The sequence below is a fragment of the Gallus gallus genome, chromosome 5, assembly GCF_016699485.2.
Source record: "Gallus gallus isolate bGalGal1 chromosome 5, bGalGal1.mat.broiler.GRCg7b, whole genome shotgun sequence".
Lineage (NCBI taxonomy): Eukaryota > Metazoa > Chordata > Aves > Galliformes > Phasianidae > Gallus > Gallus gallus.
Window position 1 is genome coordinate 54,226,443 of NC_052536.1, and position 17,711 is coordinate 54,244,153.

At 47.1% G+C, this 17,711-nt stretch overlaps 1 protein-coding gene across 2 annotated transcripts in view; it reads left to right on the forward strand.

Annotated features, from left to right (window-relative positions):
- Window positions 1–17,711, forward strand: part of RTN1 (reticulon 1) — a 116,885-nt gene that overhangs the window by 62,372 nt on the left and 36,802 nt on the right. For both annotated transcript variants that reach the window (XM_046941360.1, NM_001001466.3), the window contains 2 exons: window positions 12,495–13,238; window positions 15,988–16,770. In XM_046941360.1, coding sequence (XP_046797316.1) covers window positions 12,758–13,238; window positions 15,988–16,770 — 1,264 coding nt within the window. In that variant the 5' untranslated portion in view covers window positions 12,495–12,757. The remainder of the gene's footprint in view (window positions 1–12,494; window positions 13,239–15,987; window positions 16,771–17,711) is intronic.

Consider the following 17,711-nt stretch of genomic DNA (forward strand, 5'->3'; position numbering starts at 1 on the left):
AGGAGTGAAGCGCTGTTCATTGTCTTTGCACTGCTTCGGATCAAGCTGGGAGCTGTGCAACAGCACAGGAGCAGGAGGAGATGCACCTGAGGCCTGTGGCATTTGGATGAAAGGATGTTTATAAACAAGGCTGTGGTGTTGTATTTTGTCTTTGTACTCTGGAGCTTAGTGGAAGACTGTGGTGATGGTGACTTGTATTCCAGAGTAAAGTATGGTCGCTGCCTTCTCACTGCAGTCCTCTTTGTCCATCCTCAGCTCCATAATGATTTAATTTCACATTCCCTAAGGAACGTGCACTGTTCTAGTCTTCAACGGCAGAGTTGTTGATGGTTCTTGTTACTGCATGGGAACTATTCAGAAAAGGTCTATTGCAACATTAATTTCTGCAAGGTCATACTGCAAATTCTTGTGGACAGCAGTGGAAAGGCACAGATTTTCCTTGTTTGCTTGGGCTAATAAAATTACCCATTGCCTGTGTTTAAATTGGACCATGTTTCCTTCATTCACTTGTAGGAGATGTGTAAAGTGGGGTGCATGCTGTTTTTTGCACCCACAGCTCTGTGATTGGGAAGGAAGCAGCTTAGATCAGCTGGTGTGGGAGTGGGGGAACGGAAAGCAGTGCAAGAGAAGATAGCTCACCCTTGCTGCACAGCTCCTTCTAATATATGGGATTTGGGGACAGTGATTTCTAATAATACTCAATACAGTGTTACTATAGCAACTATATGGGGTGGTGAATAATTGAATGGGCTCAAATCCAAGATGCTGGGAGCTGAAAGAGCTCTGAGCATGATTTAGGACTGCCTGCAAACTTGGGTTGCTTGAGTTCTACATCTAAATGGCCAAACTTGGGAAGAATCCACAGGGAAAGCTAAGAGCTGCTTCTCTGCTGGCTCTGAAGAGAGCTGCAGCCTATAATGTCTAGCTGGTAGTGGGTGGGGAAGATGTCAGCACCCCACAGCATCCCCCTGTTTGCACCTCTTTGTGTGTGCTTCCATCAGGGTCCCCAGTCCACAGTTCTTCCCTTCAGTGTTCAAAGCGGGTGTGCTGTAAACCAGATCTATGACATTTAGCTTCAGGTCAGATTACATCGATTTGACCTAGGGTGATTTTTATTGGTTTGTTTTCTTGCTTCACTGAAAAAAAAAAAAATCATTAAAAAAAAAAAACTCTGTTACAGCTTGGTTCCAAGCAGAATGACTTCCCTGTAATTTTCTCTCTTGCCAAACTGAAGTCTCTTATTTAACCAGCTTTCAACTGAAGTGCTGCTGTGCAAGAGACAGGCCTTGATAGCAGCAGTGCTGGGAGGGTGCTGGGGACCAGCTGCAGGGCAGCGCTGTATGTGCTCCCAATGACACCCATCCATCCATCCATCCCTGCTCATCCACTCCTCTCTGCCAAGAAATGCACCTTAACATGTAGCTTAATTTTATGTCTTCAAGCCATTGTTTTTTTCCCATCCCATAAGACAGTGACTAATTCACTCTCTTCACTGCATGCTTGGTACCTGGAGAGCATTTATAGCTTGATCTTGCTCTCCCCATCCCTTCCCCCGTTCTGCACAATATACATTTATCTCCTTTATTCCCTCTTCCAGGTGGGTCCCAGGTGTCCTGCCCCCAAGTTATTATGCCATTATGCCACCAGCTTTTTTTTACCTGCAGGTTCTCAGCATCCTTCTGTGCTTTTCCTCGATGAAGAAAACCACAAAATTACCCAGCTTGTGGTTCATTCATAGGTTGATGGTTGGACTAGATGATCTTAGTGGTCTTTTCCAACCTTGATGATTCTATGATGTGTGCCAGAGGACAAGCTATAGACAAGGAGTGGGAATTTCTTCTTGCCCTGCCAATCCCTGTGTGGGACCTTCTCTCCTTTATGTTGCCCCATTAATCCATCAGCTCTTACTTTTGCTGTCTGTTCCTGGGCTGCCTCTTTCCTCCTCTGTGCCTTGATTCCCTCATTAATGCTTTGTCTGTTTGACACCAACTCTCCATACATGTGTTATGAGTTGACTCCCAGACAGGACCAAGTGCTGAAAATACAATGGAAAGTGAACTATCCCACAATCACTGCTTTTCCATTGCTTCTTAACACCGAGCTGGTAGGCAAGAAGGTCAATAGAATTTTTTTTAGCACAACCTACAGCTTAATCATAGCTTGTTATCATGTGCTTCTCTTCCAAATGCCCTTTGGCTCACTCACTGTGGTAGACTCTCAGAATGGGCTTTTCCTGGAAGATACATAATACTTCATTTGCCCTAAAGTCTTCTGGCTTTCCCCTTTTATCTCTTTGAAAACGCAGTAAGAGGGGGAAAAAAAAAAGAAGAAAAAGCCTTCTTACTGTACTAGCTATTTCTCTTTATCACTGCTTGTAACTTTGACACAAATCTGCAGATGAATCAGCAATATCTGCAGAGCTGTCCTGTCCAGCATTTGATATAAAAGCTGCTTTCTTCTCAGATGAATCGTTTTACCAGGTGTAAAGTGGAAAGGCCCTTGTTCATGATGGTCATGCATCTCATGTGTGATTGTTTTCCAAAAGCAGCTGACAATAGAGATTGAAGCAGGAGAACCACTGTGGAGGTCACACACTCATTCTGTGTCATAGAATTGCAGAATGGCTTAGGGGAGGTTTAGGTTGGATATTAGAAGGAAGTTTTTCACCCAGAGGGTGGTGACGCACTGAACAGGTTGCCCAAGGAGGCTGTGGATGCCCCATCCCTGGAGGCATTCAAGGCCAGGCTGGATGTGGCTCTGGGCAGCCTGGTCTGCTGGTTGGCGACCCTGCACATAGCAGGGGGGTTGAAACTCGATGATCATTGTGGTCCTTTTCAACCCAGACCATTCTATGATTGGAAGGGACCTTAAAGATTGTTGAGCTCAAACTCTCTGCCATGGTCTGTTTGCCCCCCCAGCAGATTAGGCTGCCCAGGGACCCCTCCAGCCTGGCCTTGGGCACCTCCAGAGATGGAGAACCCACAGCTCTCTGGGCAGCCTGTGCCCAGGGCCTCTTCACTCTCTGAGTAAGGAATTTCTTCCTAACACCTAACCTCAATTTGCCCTCTTCTAGTTTAAAGCCATTCCCCTTTATCACTATTGAACCATGTAAGAAGTTGGTCCCCGTGCAGGAACACCTAGACTTGTAGTATCCAAGAATTTTTGGTGTAGCTCCTCTTAACCCCCCCTAATAGAACAGGATCTGAACCCTTCTCTGCACAGGAAACTACTCCAGGTCAGGATGGAGGCCAAGTGGGGCATTCTCAGGTTCGGCATCTTGGACCCTCTAATGGAGGAATGGGCTCTTTGGAGGAAAGCAGACTTCCCTGTGGCTGACAAAGTTAATTTTTTGTTGTGGCTCTCAGTAGAAAATTGGCAGTTGAGGTGTGCAATAACCACAGGAGCTGCTTCAGGATGAACGTGTTGTTCAGAAATGGAGACACAGAGGAGAGCAAGGGGAAAGCCTCTGCTCCTGCCTTTCCCTGTGGCTTCTATAGGTACCTGGCAGCCAACTCTTCCTGTGTGGCAGGGACTTGGGAAAGCTGCACAAAGCACTGTGATCTGGGAAATTATCCCCTGCTCTTCATGATGGCAGTTCCAGGACCAACATTTCCATTGAGCTACTGCCTCCCTCCTGCTTTACCAGCACGTGTTCCAGCAAATAGACGGTTTGAGTCAAGGTTGCTCCACCACAACCTCAGAAGCTTTCACTACTGTAGCCTCCACTCTTTAAATCTGCAGAAGACTGTGATTTAGCTACTAACCCTGACTGCAGGGAGCTGGCTCTCCCTGCAGACACCAGAGGCATGACTTTGCAAAACAGATGAAGCTGCCACATAAAGAAGGAGCAGGATCTTAACCTGGGCCTTCAGGGAGGTGTTCAGTCCCACTTTGCAGTGCTTCCCAGTAATGCTTCTGCTTCAAGTACAGACTTCAAGCTTGCTGGCTGTTCTCCAGAGTGAGCAACTGTTTTTGATGTCTCCGGGTGTCATGTATCCACAGGCAGGAGATGGAAGGGTTTGTAGCTGTATCTGCTGCTCCTGAAGTAGAACAACGGGTGGGATGAGTCTCTGAAAATGTCCTTCAGGGAACTGAGATGTCTGGGGAACAGTTCTCCTGTCTCTACTTGGCATAAACTCATGGTTTGCAGGAGAAGAGACGTGGTGGCAGGTAAATAAAGAAGAGACCTTGAAGGCAAGGACATTCATAGCATTAGTTATAGCACATCTGGCCAGATCCTCGTTAAGCAGGAGCTAGAGCCAGCAGGTTGATGCTGATTTATGACTTCAGTGGCTCTGTCCCATATTCTGCGCTATTGTGAGAGCTTTAACTTTTAGTATGCTTTTGAAAACTCTTTGATTGACTTTGAGATGCACTCTGGGTGCCCTCACCGTCTAGAAATAGAGGGTAATCACTTAATGTACAAGGAAACCACATTAGTGCTTGGATCAGATCCTGCTGCCTCACCTGCCTCAGCAGAACTTCTGCAATCTGAAGCTGCTCGTATGCCTTCACTCCTTGATGTTATATATTCTGTGTCCTACTTGAAGCCATACTGTGTCTTTTCTCCTAACACTTCTGTCACTGCCAAAACCAGGATCCACCAAAACATACTGGTCCTCCCATATTGGCATAGGTCAAATTGCAGTGGGAAAACTTTGGGTGAAAAGCCAAAGATGGGAATTCTGGATCTTAAGCTCTTTGCCTCCATCTACCTCATGCTACTGTGTCTTCTGACGTGGATTTCCCTGCTTTTCCTTGGGCATTAGACTTGATTGTGATTTGTGGCCAGTACCATATCATCTCTGTGTGATTGACCCATCCCTGGAGGTATTCAGGGCCAGGTTGAATGGGGCCCTGGGCAGCCTGTTCTAGTGACTGGCAGCAGGGGCTTGGAGCTTGATGATCTTTGAGATCTCTTCCAACGTGAGCCATCCTATGATGCTATTTGCTGGTTCCTATGGCCTTGTACTTCTTTCCCCTGCTTCTTCATGTAGGTACTGCCTTTGTGGAGTTGTTCCTGCCCTGCCCCAGCCCTCAGTGGCTGGCAGCTGGTTTTCTCCCTGAATTTCTGCGCCTGAGACATCGCTGTAGCTATTCTGCATTGTCACAAAATTAATTTTCCCCTTGAGAGCCCTCAGTGATTTCAGCTGAATGTTACTGCAGTTGTCGCCCTGTTTCGCTGTAAGATTCACACTGCTGGGGTGCTCCGGGCCTGGGGCACAGCGAGCCAAGCCCAAGTGCAAGCTGATCCTCTCTTCCTTTTTTTCTTCATTTTTAATAGCTGAATTTCCATGAGACGTTGCAGTCAGGCATGTGTGGCACAGAGAAAACAGCAGTTCGCAAAACGTGTGTATCCCTCTCTTCCTTCAGGACTGACATTTCAGCACCATTCCTTCTCCAGCAGCAGCTCTTCCCTCCTTGCCATCAAGGCCTTCCCACGCGTGAAAGAGCCCGGAGCTGTAGGGCAGTGATTTCTGTCCCAGTTTCATCAGGGCGTCAAAAGCAGCCGGGGTTGATATTTCTCCCTTTTCCAGGCTGAGTCTCAACCTACAGCCACGCCACTGCAGATTGCTTTGCAGCAAGCAAGGGAAGCTGAGTTTGTGGGTGTTTAGGAGATGGCCAAGGTGGAGCTTGGGGTACAGGGGGGCTCGAAGCAGAGCACCAGGGGGAGGCTGGCCAGGGGAAGGAGGATTCTGCAGGGATACCAAAGGACAGCCTGGTCTGGGCTTGGGGAGCCACTGACTGGTCTGATTTTTGGGTAGCCCTGTTTGGAGCCAGGAATTGGATTTGATGATCCATAGAGTTCCCTTCCAACTCAGGATATTCTGTGATTCTATGACTGTGATGTTGCAGGCTGGGGATGCAGGCAGTGAGCAGCTCGAGTTCCTCAGTCATGTTTGAAATGGAATTAAAATATCTGAGACTCTGAAGAGAAAAGGTACTTAGCCAAACACATCCAGATTTTGAGCAACTCCTGCGGGTAGGGCTCTAAACAGAGTTGGACTTCATTTCACATCATTTGGAAAGTGTAATTTAGGTGCTATCTCATGTAGGGCTTGGAAGATTTATCTGTTGGACTCGGTGAAGTTTGATCCTTCAAGGGGAAGTGTGAGTCTGGTGAAACGAGAATGGATATTTTCATAAGTGGGACTTAATAAACCTTAGCAAAGTACATTTGATAGTGTTTTAGGCAGTACTGCAGTATCACTGAACCCTACTGACCATCACGTTACGCCTGCTGATGCTATCATAGCAATTCACTTTTTATTTCCCTGAAACTGATTTTTGTTAAAAATTAAAAAGTGATGTTTGCGTTCTTTTCTGCTAACTACGAAGATCTGGTGCAGCTGTACTTCTAGCAGGAGCATTTAAAACTTTATGTGAGCTTTTAATTGTTTTTATACTACTCTGAAAGTTCATCTTTTGATGTTTTACATGATGATGTTTTACAGATTACAGGGGAAGGTTGTCATGGACCTGATCCTCAGTTTTGCTGCCAGGTCAAACTGGAACTCTCTGAAGTCATTTACAGAAGCAGAGAGCACATGGGGATGGGAACTGCTGACTCACTTACTGTGAGTTCACAGTGCGTGCCTGCCCGTTGGCTTTGGGGCACCAGTCAGACCCAGTGAGCTCTGGGGATGCTTATGGGGACTAAGGATGTTCAGCATCATCAAACCAAGCCCTGCTCCTCAATAGTAACATTGGGCTTGGTTTGGTCTGGGGTGCACTGGGGCACCTACAGTAGCAATTCACCAACATGCGAGAGATGAGCTCTTGTGTTCTTTTGGAGCAGTGCTGACAGGGAGATGCTTGCTGTTGCAGTGCAGAGTCCACAACAACAAAAGATACTGTTAATGGCCTGCCAGGATGATGGGGCTGCAGCACAGCACGTCCAGCATTCCCCAGAGTGGATCTGTTTTAATGTTATTGAAAGCTCATCAGTGTTTTTCCTGCATGTCCCTCCCACAGACACAGCTGTAGCACTCAGCAGCTGAGCCAGGGCCTGATCCTCGCTCCCCTGTTCTTTTCAGAAGTCAGAGATCTGCTGGGGCAGCCAGAGAAGCCCCAGGGCAGGGTCTGGGGAAGCTGCGAAGCAGGACCATGTTTCTGTGTGATGAAGTGGGGACCTGATGCTCGTGGCAGATGGGAGCATCTCAACTGGGCATCCCCAGACTGGTGCTCTCCAAAATGCTGGAGGCTCCAGGGGTAGGATCCTGAAAGCAATTTGCCATCATCCCCAGCCACTGTGCTTAGTGGATGGTGAGTCAGTAAAGGATGCTCATCCTCAGCAGCAAAAGCTTTCTGGGAGTTGGAGTCCCAGCACAGAGGGGCGCCTTGGATCTGGTGGCTGGGATGATGGCTTCCCAGACAGCCAAGGCAATGGGGCTGGAGGCTGCCAGATCTCCAATCCTCTGTAAATTGACTCACAGGAAGGGTTTTACATGCATCAAAGCATATCACTAATTTGTCTGAGACAGTGCAAGCAGCCTTCTTGCTGCTCTGAGTTTCCCTAGCACATTCAGGACCTATGCAGTGAACCAGGGGAATAGACCAGGAGTGTGTACCCTTCTGGTACATGCAGTTTTCTTGTAGCATCTATTGTGCAAATGAGTCCCAGAATGACTTTGAGAGGTTGGCCATTCCTGTTTGCAAATGCTGTGCCCTGCAGACAACAATTCTTCCTGCAGGCAACATTAGGGAGAGTTTTGGAGGAAAAGTTGCCAACCTATGAACTGGCTTTGAAAACCCTGAGCTAAAAGAAAGAGCACCATCTCCTGGCAGCTGGGAAGAGCTGGCCCTGCTGCCAGGGCTGCAGGCTCAGAGAAGCTGTGTTGCGAGCAGCCTGCTGCTCTGTGCATCAAATATGCAGCATCTGGAGGCAGGATAGCCCTGTGCATCAAATATGCAGCATCTGGAGGCAAGGATAGTTCTGTGCATCAAACCTACAGCATCTGGAGGCAGGACAAACCTGTGCATCAAACCTACAGCATCTGGAGGTAGGATAGCTCAGGGCTGACAGCTGGCTTTGGCTACCAAGAGAGGCTAATCCAGGGGAGGCTGAGAGCTGGATTAATGGAGTTAAATCACCGCAGCATGATAATGCTACACTTGGCAGGGAGATAGATGAGCTCTCAGAAGTTTGGGTTTCACTCGCCATTTGAGTTTTCACTCAATGTTCAAGCAGTTGGGAGGTTTGCCTGGACACTGGGTTAGAAGCCTTGGTTAGAAGTCTGGGGAGAAGGGCCTCATAAAATTGAGTGTGGCTCCCAAGTGGTGCATTCAAATATCCATGGGGTACCCACAATATTCATTATCAGACTGGACTGGGCTCTGAGCAACCTGACTTAGCTGTAGATGTCCTTGTTCATTGCATGGGGGTTAGACCAGATGGCCTTTAAAGGTCCCTTCCAACTCAAACAATTCTGTGATTCTACCCAGCTGGTTTCAAGGTTTTGGATGATTTGGCACGAGGCTGGGAGATGTCTGCCCCTACTGCAAGCTACCTTCACCCCTGCTGGGAGCAGTACCAGCCAAGGATGTCTGGAAATCTCTGCAGCTTTCCCAAGGTTTGAAGTTGGACTTGTAACCAAGCTTCTTACTCGTGGCTGATGTCAAAATTGCAAGATTGGTACAGAAAAGACAGGACTGCTTAATAGCTACTTTTATTGTATATGTGGAAGCAAGCAGAAAGATTGTAGAATCATAGAATCATTAAGGTTGGAAAAGATCTCTAAGAACACCAAGTCCAGTTGTCAACCCATCCCCACCATTCCCTCTGACCACGTCCCTCAGTGCCACATCTCCATGGTTCTGGAGCACCTCCAGGGATGACGACTCCATCACTTCCCTGGGCAGCTGTGCCACTGCACATCACTCTTTCTGAGAAGAAATTTTTCCACCTGTCCAACCTAATGCATGTATCTGAAACATAAAAATGGAGGGGCTGGAAGCTGTGCTGTTAATGTGGGATTTGTAAGCACAACCTATGCATGCCATCAGAGAGGAAGCCCCAGTGATGACTGGCTCTGGGGTCTGAGAGACCCTGCAGCATCACTTAGGCCAGTCACACAGCAGTCCACTTGTTCATGGGGCTTTTTCATTGTTACCTCTACCTTGTAAATGATCACATTTACAACCCTCATTGCACTGAGACTGAGGTAGCGGAGCCTTTCTCCTGGTTGCTCTCAGAGCCAAATTGTCAAAAGACCTACAAGAATTTGTTGGAGGGCTCTGCTCTGCTTTCATCTGGAAAAGGTTATGGAAACCAGGGTTCCTCAAGGTGCAGTTCTCCTTCTTGGTGCAGCTCCAGGCTGTGAAAATAGTCTCATCTAATTAAAGATTAGTTCTCCCTCTTCTCTTTGGAGAAATTAATAACTCTGACCGAGGCACTGACGCACAATAAATACTGAACCTCATGTTGTGGGGTTGCCAGCTGTTCTACAGACCAAATTCCGTGTCCTTCTGCATCCGTCTGTCCGTGCCTCAGAAGGTCACCAGAGCTGTATGTGAGGGTTGAGGAAAGCAGGTTAGCATGTAACTTATTCACATGACTTCAGTGAAGTGAACACCATATTCTGAAGCCATCAATTTGAAGAAGATTGAGCACACTCAAATTTTGGGGAAAAAAAACATCATTTCCATTTAAATTAGCTCTTTTTCTTGTCTGTTATCCTCGCTTCAGCTCCTCAACTAACCCAATCCCAACTCCTCTTCCATTGTGCTCGAGCACTGCAGCTTGCATTGATCCAAGTTGGTCTTCAGCTGCTTGTCTTAAATTAAGAGTTACTCTGTATGAGTCCATCGTTTCTAAGTTATTGTGCTGTGTCAATTGCTGAAGTTGAACGCTGTAGGGGAGGATCTCTGGAGCGCTCAGTTACTTATTCTGAGGAAACAAAGCAATCATTTTCCAAAAAAAAAAAACAAAAAAAAAAAAAAAAGGGAAATTCTTTACAGCTGATGAAATGGCATGCGACTTCGTGAGCTCTCAGCTGTGCTCAGACCCATTACTTCTCCGGTGGTGGCAGGAAGAGCAGTGATTTCCCGAGGGCTCGTGTTACGAGCAAACACGACTGCTGCTCCCAGCACTGAATGGCTTGGCTTTACCTGAACTGGCAGGCAGGTTTTTGGGCACATTTGAGAGATGTGCAGTTTTTAAAAAACCCTTTGTAACAAGGGTAACTTCAGAGCTGATCCTGCCATCCGTTACCAGAGCCATTCAAGGCTTCTCCTTCCCACGGATATTGAAGTAAATAAAGTTAAAATTAGGGAAGGCATTGCTTAATCAGCGGGCTCTGAATGCGCCATTCTTCAGCAAAAATCGGCTCGGCTTCTGCAGGTTTCCATGTCTTTAATAGCCAGCCTAATAGTAACGCATTCATGCTTCTCCACTAAGAGGCACTTTTAGCAATGGCTTTCAGTCATTCTCTGTGGAAATACAGAGTTGCATTAAATCCCACTAATTAAGCAATTTCAGCTGTCTTTGAGCTTTTGGTTCTGCAGTTGCCTTGTGAGTTAGGATCCCTCTGTCCTGCTGCTGCAAACTCTGCCTGTTCGTGTGTGCCTGGACTCCAAGGAGAAACACATGTACCATTTCACCATTATCTGCAAAAACACCGCAAAGGAAAAAGAACAGGCTCACGATCAATGAGTCCATTTTAAGTCAGCTCTTGTGGTTTCTGCTTGCTGCTGCAGCATTTTTTGTGAGCACCCAAAGCAGCAAGGGCTGCACCGCCATCCTGAGCTGATCCGTGGCCACTCGATATCAGTGGGATTTTTTTCTAGTGAATTCACTGGGCTTTGGATCAGGCCCAGGAGGCACCTGAAAATCAGCTAATGAAAGGGCAGCTCCAAAGCTCCATGATTTCGGCAGCCACTCACCCAGCACAAACAGTGAATTACAAACAACAGGCACTGGCAGAAATAGGCATAAGCAGTCTTTAGTCAGCAGTTCAACAGCCTGAAACGTGTTGGCATAAACAGTGCATCCGATAATTTCAGCTAACCAACACATCTGTGAAAATCCAAACCTGTTTATGAATAATTCTCAGAAAGTAAGCTCAGCAAGAAAGGTTTTGCAAGAAAAATAGCCTGTCCTTTTTTCACTTGCTGATCATTTTAGAATTTGCTTTTTTTGGGGGGGGGATACTGCATCCAGGCTTGGGTTCTGAGCACAAGAAAGATGTAGGGCTGTTGGAGTGACTCCAGAGGAGAGCCAGGAGAATGCTCAGTGGGCTGGAGCACTTCTATGAAGGCAGACTGAGAGCTGGGCTTGTCCGGCCTGGAGAAGAGAAGGTTCTGAGGGACCTCACTGCAGCCTTCCAGTACTTGAGCTTCTAAGCAAGAGGGGAAGTGACTTTTCACACATAGCACTTTCAGGATGCTTTTTCCCTATGCTACCAGGTTTTCCTTTGTGAAGGAGTGAGTGTGCCATTCCAGCCTGGGGAGGAGAAATTGTGTGCTGCTTGCAATGAGCAATGCAAAAATATGCACGAGGGAGCTGGTTGTCTGCCTTTGTGCAGGGTTTGGGCTGTGCATGTGAAATCCAGCAAGGCTGTGTTGTCAAACAAAGCCTGTGGTTAGATGCTGAGGAGTGCTGAGGGGAAAAATATATTGTTCACAGCTCTCTATACATGCTGCACATACCTCATGGCAGTTGGACAAATGTAATTGTGACTGCACTTAAAGGTGGTATTGTTGTGTATGTGCAAAGAGGAAAGAAAATAATTGCAAGCAGCTCAGGGGCATTTCCACAGGTACCTTGCAGCTTCTGACATTGCAGCTGCAGCAGTGTCCCTTTCGTTTGCCTTGTGGTTGGTAGCCCAGGACACTGCATGCGTGGAGCAGATCAGGAGCTGTGTATCTCTGGCAGAATGATGAGCAGGGGTTGGAGAAAGTCAGTTGGCCTCTCTAGTGCTGTGTGTACCAGCATGTAAGTAGTTAACACGAACAGTTAGGCAGCAGATCCTATAGGCATCAGCTTTGTTCCTTCATGTCCTGATCCAGCAGCCCCTATGAACACTTTTCTCCCCTCCTCCAGCTTCCACTGAGGGAATCTTGCAGTTCTGTTGCTGAACTGTTCTCTCTGTTGATGCTGCAGAGTGGCTGCCTTTTATAATTCATTTAGCCACATCCCCAGGAACTTAAAGCACAATAAGGAAATCAAAGGCAGTGCATGGAAGTGATGCAGGGGCACGTGTAAAGGCTTCACTGCTTTTATGCTGCTGTGCAGTGTAGGTAATGAATGTGGCGTGGTTTTCTGGGCACGTGTCATGGTTTTATGATTTTTGATCGGTATTTCACATCATAACATCATGTAGTCTATTGGGAGTTAAAGAGTTATCACTGCAGTTCTGTGGATTGTCGGTATTTCTGGTCTCCAGGTCTCAGAAGAAAAGAATGAACTACAACTCCCAGAAGCTTTTTTGCAGAAAGGCTGGCGCATGCTGGTACTTGTCTTCTCACAGTGCTGTTTTATGCATTTGCTGTAGGTGTCACGGCCTCATCACGCCTCTTTGACTATGGCTCCAGCTCAGCCAATGGGGCTGACAGCTCCTTCTACACCTCCTTGATCTCGGATGTCCACTACACCACTCCCCGGGACAACACCTACTTCACGGGCGTTTACCAGCAGGAGAACAGCCCCATTCCTTGCTCAGGCAGCACAGAAGGCTTTAATGCACTGGGGCATCCTGTTCAAGATGTGACTGGGTTTGAGTCCCGTGGCTTGTTTAGCTTGGATTCGGGAATTGAGATGACACCTGCAGAGTCTGCTGAGGTTGACAAGACCTTAACAGATCCCATGAAAGTGGAAGGTTATAAATACATGGACATAAGTAGACCAGAAGAAATAAAGTACCAAGAAAAACACGATCCAGACTTGGAAGATGAGAGCCCAGACCTTATTGATGAGTACCGAGGAACACCCATCGGATCCGGCCATGCTGCTGAACCTCAGAGGACAACGGCTTCAGAGGCCATAAAAGCTCCAAAGGAGCAAGACCCACTTGAAGACAAAAGCTTTAGAGACCAGCACAACGCCTCTGTGGTGACAGCCCCCGTCAAGATCACACTCACCGAGACCCCTGGTGCCAGAGAGGCCACCAGCAAAGAGGCGAGTGTCACACAGCCCAAATCTGGCCTGAAGCCGAGCCACGAGGTGGTACCCACGGTGATGGTGTCAGAGCCAGAAGATGACAGCCCAGGCTCTGTCACACCACCATCCTCTGGTACAGGTAATGCTGTCGCCGTCACCTTTTTTGCTGTTCAGCAAGTGGTTGCAGTGTCAGCTCTGCATTTGTGCAATCACTGTGGAATCACTGATGGCAGCAGGCCTTCATGGAGGAGGTGTTTCTGCTCTGCTCTTGTAGCTTTTCACATTGCTGGTGGTCAGCAGGATGCCATCAGGTGTATTGTCAGTGATTTGGGGGTTTCTTGGTGATCCCAGCTGACCACACTGCCCAGAGGGATGCGGGACCAGGGTGTTGTGAAGGGCTGGGTTATTTTTTGTAAGGTTTTAATGGCTGTTTAATGCCTTTTTGCCCTTGCAGAGCATTGGGTTGAACTGTTAAAAATGAGCACTGTTTTCAGGTGAAAGTGCTGCTCTTGGAAAAATGCTGATGAGGGAAATGGTGTCATCTCATTTACAGAGGGACAAAGGGCCAATTTCTGATAAAGGCTGCTGATTGCTTGGCTTCTACTGCTGGGAGTGGGGGGTGGAAGGCACCAAAATCCCTCACGTTTTCCTATCATCAGATTACTGCAGTGTTGTATGATGTCTGTTCCTCATTTCCTATATTATACACTGCCGTTCACCGTTAAAACATGGAAGCAGTGTAGCATTTTGAAAAGAGATGAGATTCTCCGTCAAGAAACAGAATTTGGAAACTTGAAATTAAATTTTAGCATCCTGGATCGATACCCTCTTAATTGAAAATGAGTGTCCTCGTGCCAGAATGTTCATTCCTTTGATGAATTCTAGGAGCACGTAAAAGTCTGGTGGAATTCCCATCAAATGGCAGTCTGGGACTTCCACCCTCACTGACACACTGAGTGAAACTCTTCCAGAACTGTGAGTGCATTTGTGCACCTTCAAAAAAGAATTAAAAAGGAGTCCCCATCCAACAGCCTGCGTTAGTTAGAATCTTCAGAAAATAAATGAGCTTTAAAGCATCCCATTTTTCTTCCTTTATATGTCTGGGTGATATCACACGCTACATCTGCGGCAGTTTTTATCGATTTACACTTTTTGCACTAAGAGGTAATTAAGAACTTCAGGCACTAATTGTTATTTATGCCATGCTTGGCAGCTGTGAAAGGTTCGAATGGTGCTAAGATAACTGAATCTCATTGCAGCAGGTGAACAGTGTGTGGCTGAGCCTTGTAGTGGCTGAGCCTTGTAGTGGCTGAGCCTTGTAGTGGCTGCTCCTGGCCACAGAGGAGTCCCTCTTACCAAGGCAGATGTCATGGCTAGGCACTGTAAACTGCCAGATGTGAGATGGCTGTGTTCTGAGAGACCTGTTTTGTTAGAGGAGCTGCAGATACACCAGTGGTGTGTGTTCAAGACTGCTGCTGAGATGTATACTGACCGATGTACAAAACAAAGCTGCTTAGGGAGCAGAGAGGGGGTTGTAATTCTTGCCCATCTCTCAGCAGGACACAGTAGAATTGTAGAATCATAGAATCCCCAAGGTTGGAAAAGACATCCAAGATCATCAGTCCAACCATGCACCTACCACCAATATTCCTCTGCTAAACCATGTCCATTAGTACAACATTAAAGGTCAGGCTGGATGGGGCTCTGAGCACCTGCTCAAGCTGTAGGCATCCCTGTTCATTGAAGGGGAGTTGGACAAGATGACCTTTAAAGGGACCTTCCAACTCAAACAATTCTATGATTCTATGATCCCTGCATCAGTCCTCGGAAATGAAAGGGGGAAGCTGCCTTGCGGCAAATGGTAGATGGATGAACCATGGAAGACTGGTGCATTAATTACCACTGATGGAATGGTCAGAAAGCTCAGGAGTCGAATGGGAAAAGCACCCTATGGTTCACTTGGCCTATCTGGCCTTGTACAAAGTGTTCAGTCTGAGATTCCTGATGGTTGATGCTTGGTGAGTGATCAGTGGAAACCTCTTTGAGACAGCTGCTGATGCACCTCCTGCTGCAGCCTTCACTTTATGTGCAATTTTACTTTCTTTCATTATGAAATCCCATTTGACAAGGAGGTCTTCAGGGAAGCAGAACAGGTACAAGCCCTGTATGGGATTTCCTTCTCATATGGGATGTTGGCTTTTCCCCAATCTTGGATGACCAACCAACCTTTTTGTTTTCTTATTTTCACCAAATATTTATTCTTCCCTCCACAGTAAGATAGAATATGCAGAGAAATGTTATTTAGCCTCAGAGAAAATTTTGTTTCCAATCTTTGGTGACAAGTTGGTCATTCATTGTTGTGGCAAACAACAGTAATATTAGTGAATTACAGTGGGAAAATGGATCTCATTCTCAAGCATAGCTGAGATAATAGCAAACAGAGAACTCACAGTCACCTCCCCACACCCCAAAAGGTCAACCTCAGAAGTTAGCTTTACATTACTACACGTAGGTTATTACAGTCATGGCTATCAGAAACCCACTGGTTCCCTGACCCCCGTGTTCCTCATGACTGGGGATTTTCCTGGTACAAATCATGCTGCTGAGCCACTGGCCAAGCTCAGACCACCATCACCTTTGTGCCTCAGTTTTTCCTTTGCTAACTGATGATAATGATACTATGTTTATAATATAGGAAATAACCTATGAGAACAAGCTGTGATTACTGTTAGCCACCTCAGATGAGATGACTTTCTGCCTGTGTTACCAGCTCTTCCAGAGGGTTCTATGCTAGCATCAAATCTCTTGTTTGTTGCCTAAGCAGCCAGAAAATACCACTTTTTGTTAATTTTTTTTTTCTTTTTTTCTCCCTTTCTTTCTGTGCACAGAACCATCAGGCTCAGAATCACAGGGCAAAGGCAGCCTGTCAGAGGACGAGCTCATCAGTGCCATTAAGGAAGCAAAAGGCTTCTCTTTCGAGACCTCTGAGGTGCAGCAGTCACCGGCCGTTTCTGCAGAGAAGCAAGAGCAGAAGATGAAGCCTGGGCGCCCTGCTGTCCCCTCACCCCTGGATAATGAAGCCAGCAGTGCCGAGTCTGGGGACTCAGAGATCGAACTGGTCTCAGAGGACCCATTGGCTGCTGAGGAGGTGCTGCACTCCAACTACATGACCTTCAGCCACATCGGAGGGCCTCCTCCCTCACCTGCCTCCCCGTCCATCCAGTACAGCATCCTGCGGGAGGAGCGGGAGGCTGAGCTCGATAGCGAGCTCATAATTGAATCCTGTGATGCCTCATCGGCCTCTGAAGAGAGCCCGAAGAGGGAGCAGGACTCCCCTCTCATGAAGCCCATGGTGATGGACATTATCAAGGAAGAGAACAGCTCACGTGCCAGCGCCTCGGACTATGAAGCTAGTAAAACAACAGAGAGCAGGATGAACAGGGAGAACCTGGCAGACTCTGCATCCTATCTGAAAAGCTCCTTTGTTGCCCCAAAAGTAAGCTCTGAGCCTCCGACATCTGCTGTCAGCACCGAGGAGCTGAAGGAAAGAATAATCCTGAAGAAACCCATTGAAGAAACTGTTGTAAACCAAAGTAAAGTGTCTTCCAAGGACTCTGGGAAAAGAAGCCCCTTGGCTTTGCCTCTACTGCCGTTTTTAAATAAGCAGAAAGGTAAATGTAGATGTTTTTGTTGATTTTTGCAATGCTACTGAGAATTATATGTTGGAAAAGACCTTTAAGATCACCAAGTCCAACCCCTATCCATTCCCACCATGCCCACTGGCCGTGTCTCTCAGTACCAGATCTACCCTTTTCTTGAACACCTCCAGGGGCAGTGACTCCACCACATCCCTGGGCAGCCTTCTAATGCATTGCCACTCTTTCTGAGAAGAAACTTTTCCTAATATCCAACCTGAACCTTCCCTGACACAGCTTAGTGCCATTACCTCTTGTCCTATCACTGTTACCTGGGAAGAAGGGAGAGGAGAGGGAAGCGCCTGCTCCTTGCAGGGGAGATGTTTGCACTGTTGACCAGGGGATGCTACTGGTGCTGGGTAACCACAGCTCAGAGCTGGGTATGCCCATGACAAAGCAGGTATCCCCAAATTTGCAACAGAAAGGAATGATGGGGCTGTTCAAGCCTGCTGTGCCCCTGGCAGAGGCTGGCATGCAGAGAGCTGCTGCTTCCCTACAAAAAGCTGGATAGAGTTCAGGCAACCCCAGTCTCTGCTGCTCAGTGAGCATCTTTTTTGTCCATCCGTATTTGTGCAGACCACTGGCCACATGATGGCCTGGAGATGTGGCAGGCACATTTGTGGCACACTTACATCTGATTTATCTAGTACTGTGAACCCAAGCATGCAAGTATGGTAAGGAAGCAGCCTGAACGTGCACAGTGTGCTGAGGAGCCTACTGCGAGATCTGCAGTGCAATTAGATATGTTAATACTGATATTCTTAGCGGTAATGAATTAATAACATTAATAGGCTGAATAACAAACATCATTATTGCTCCTTAGTATGTTTTCCTGACAGATCTCAGAGCACACAACATCACACTGTGTATCTATTAGTTCTTTTACAGATGGGTGAGCTCCGTCTTTTCTCCCCCCA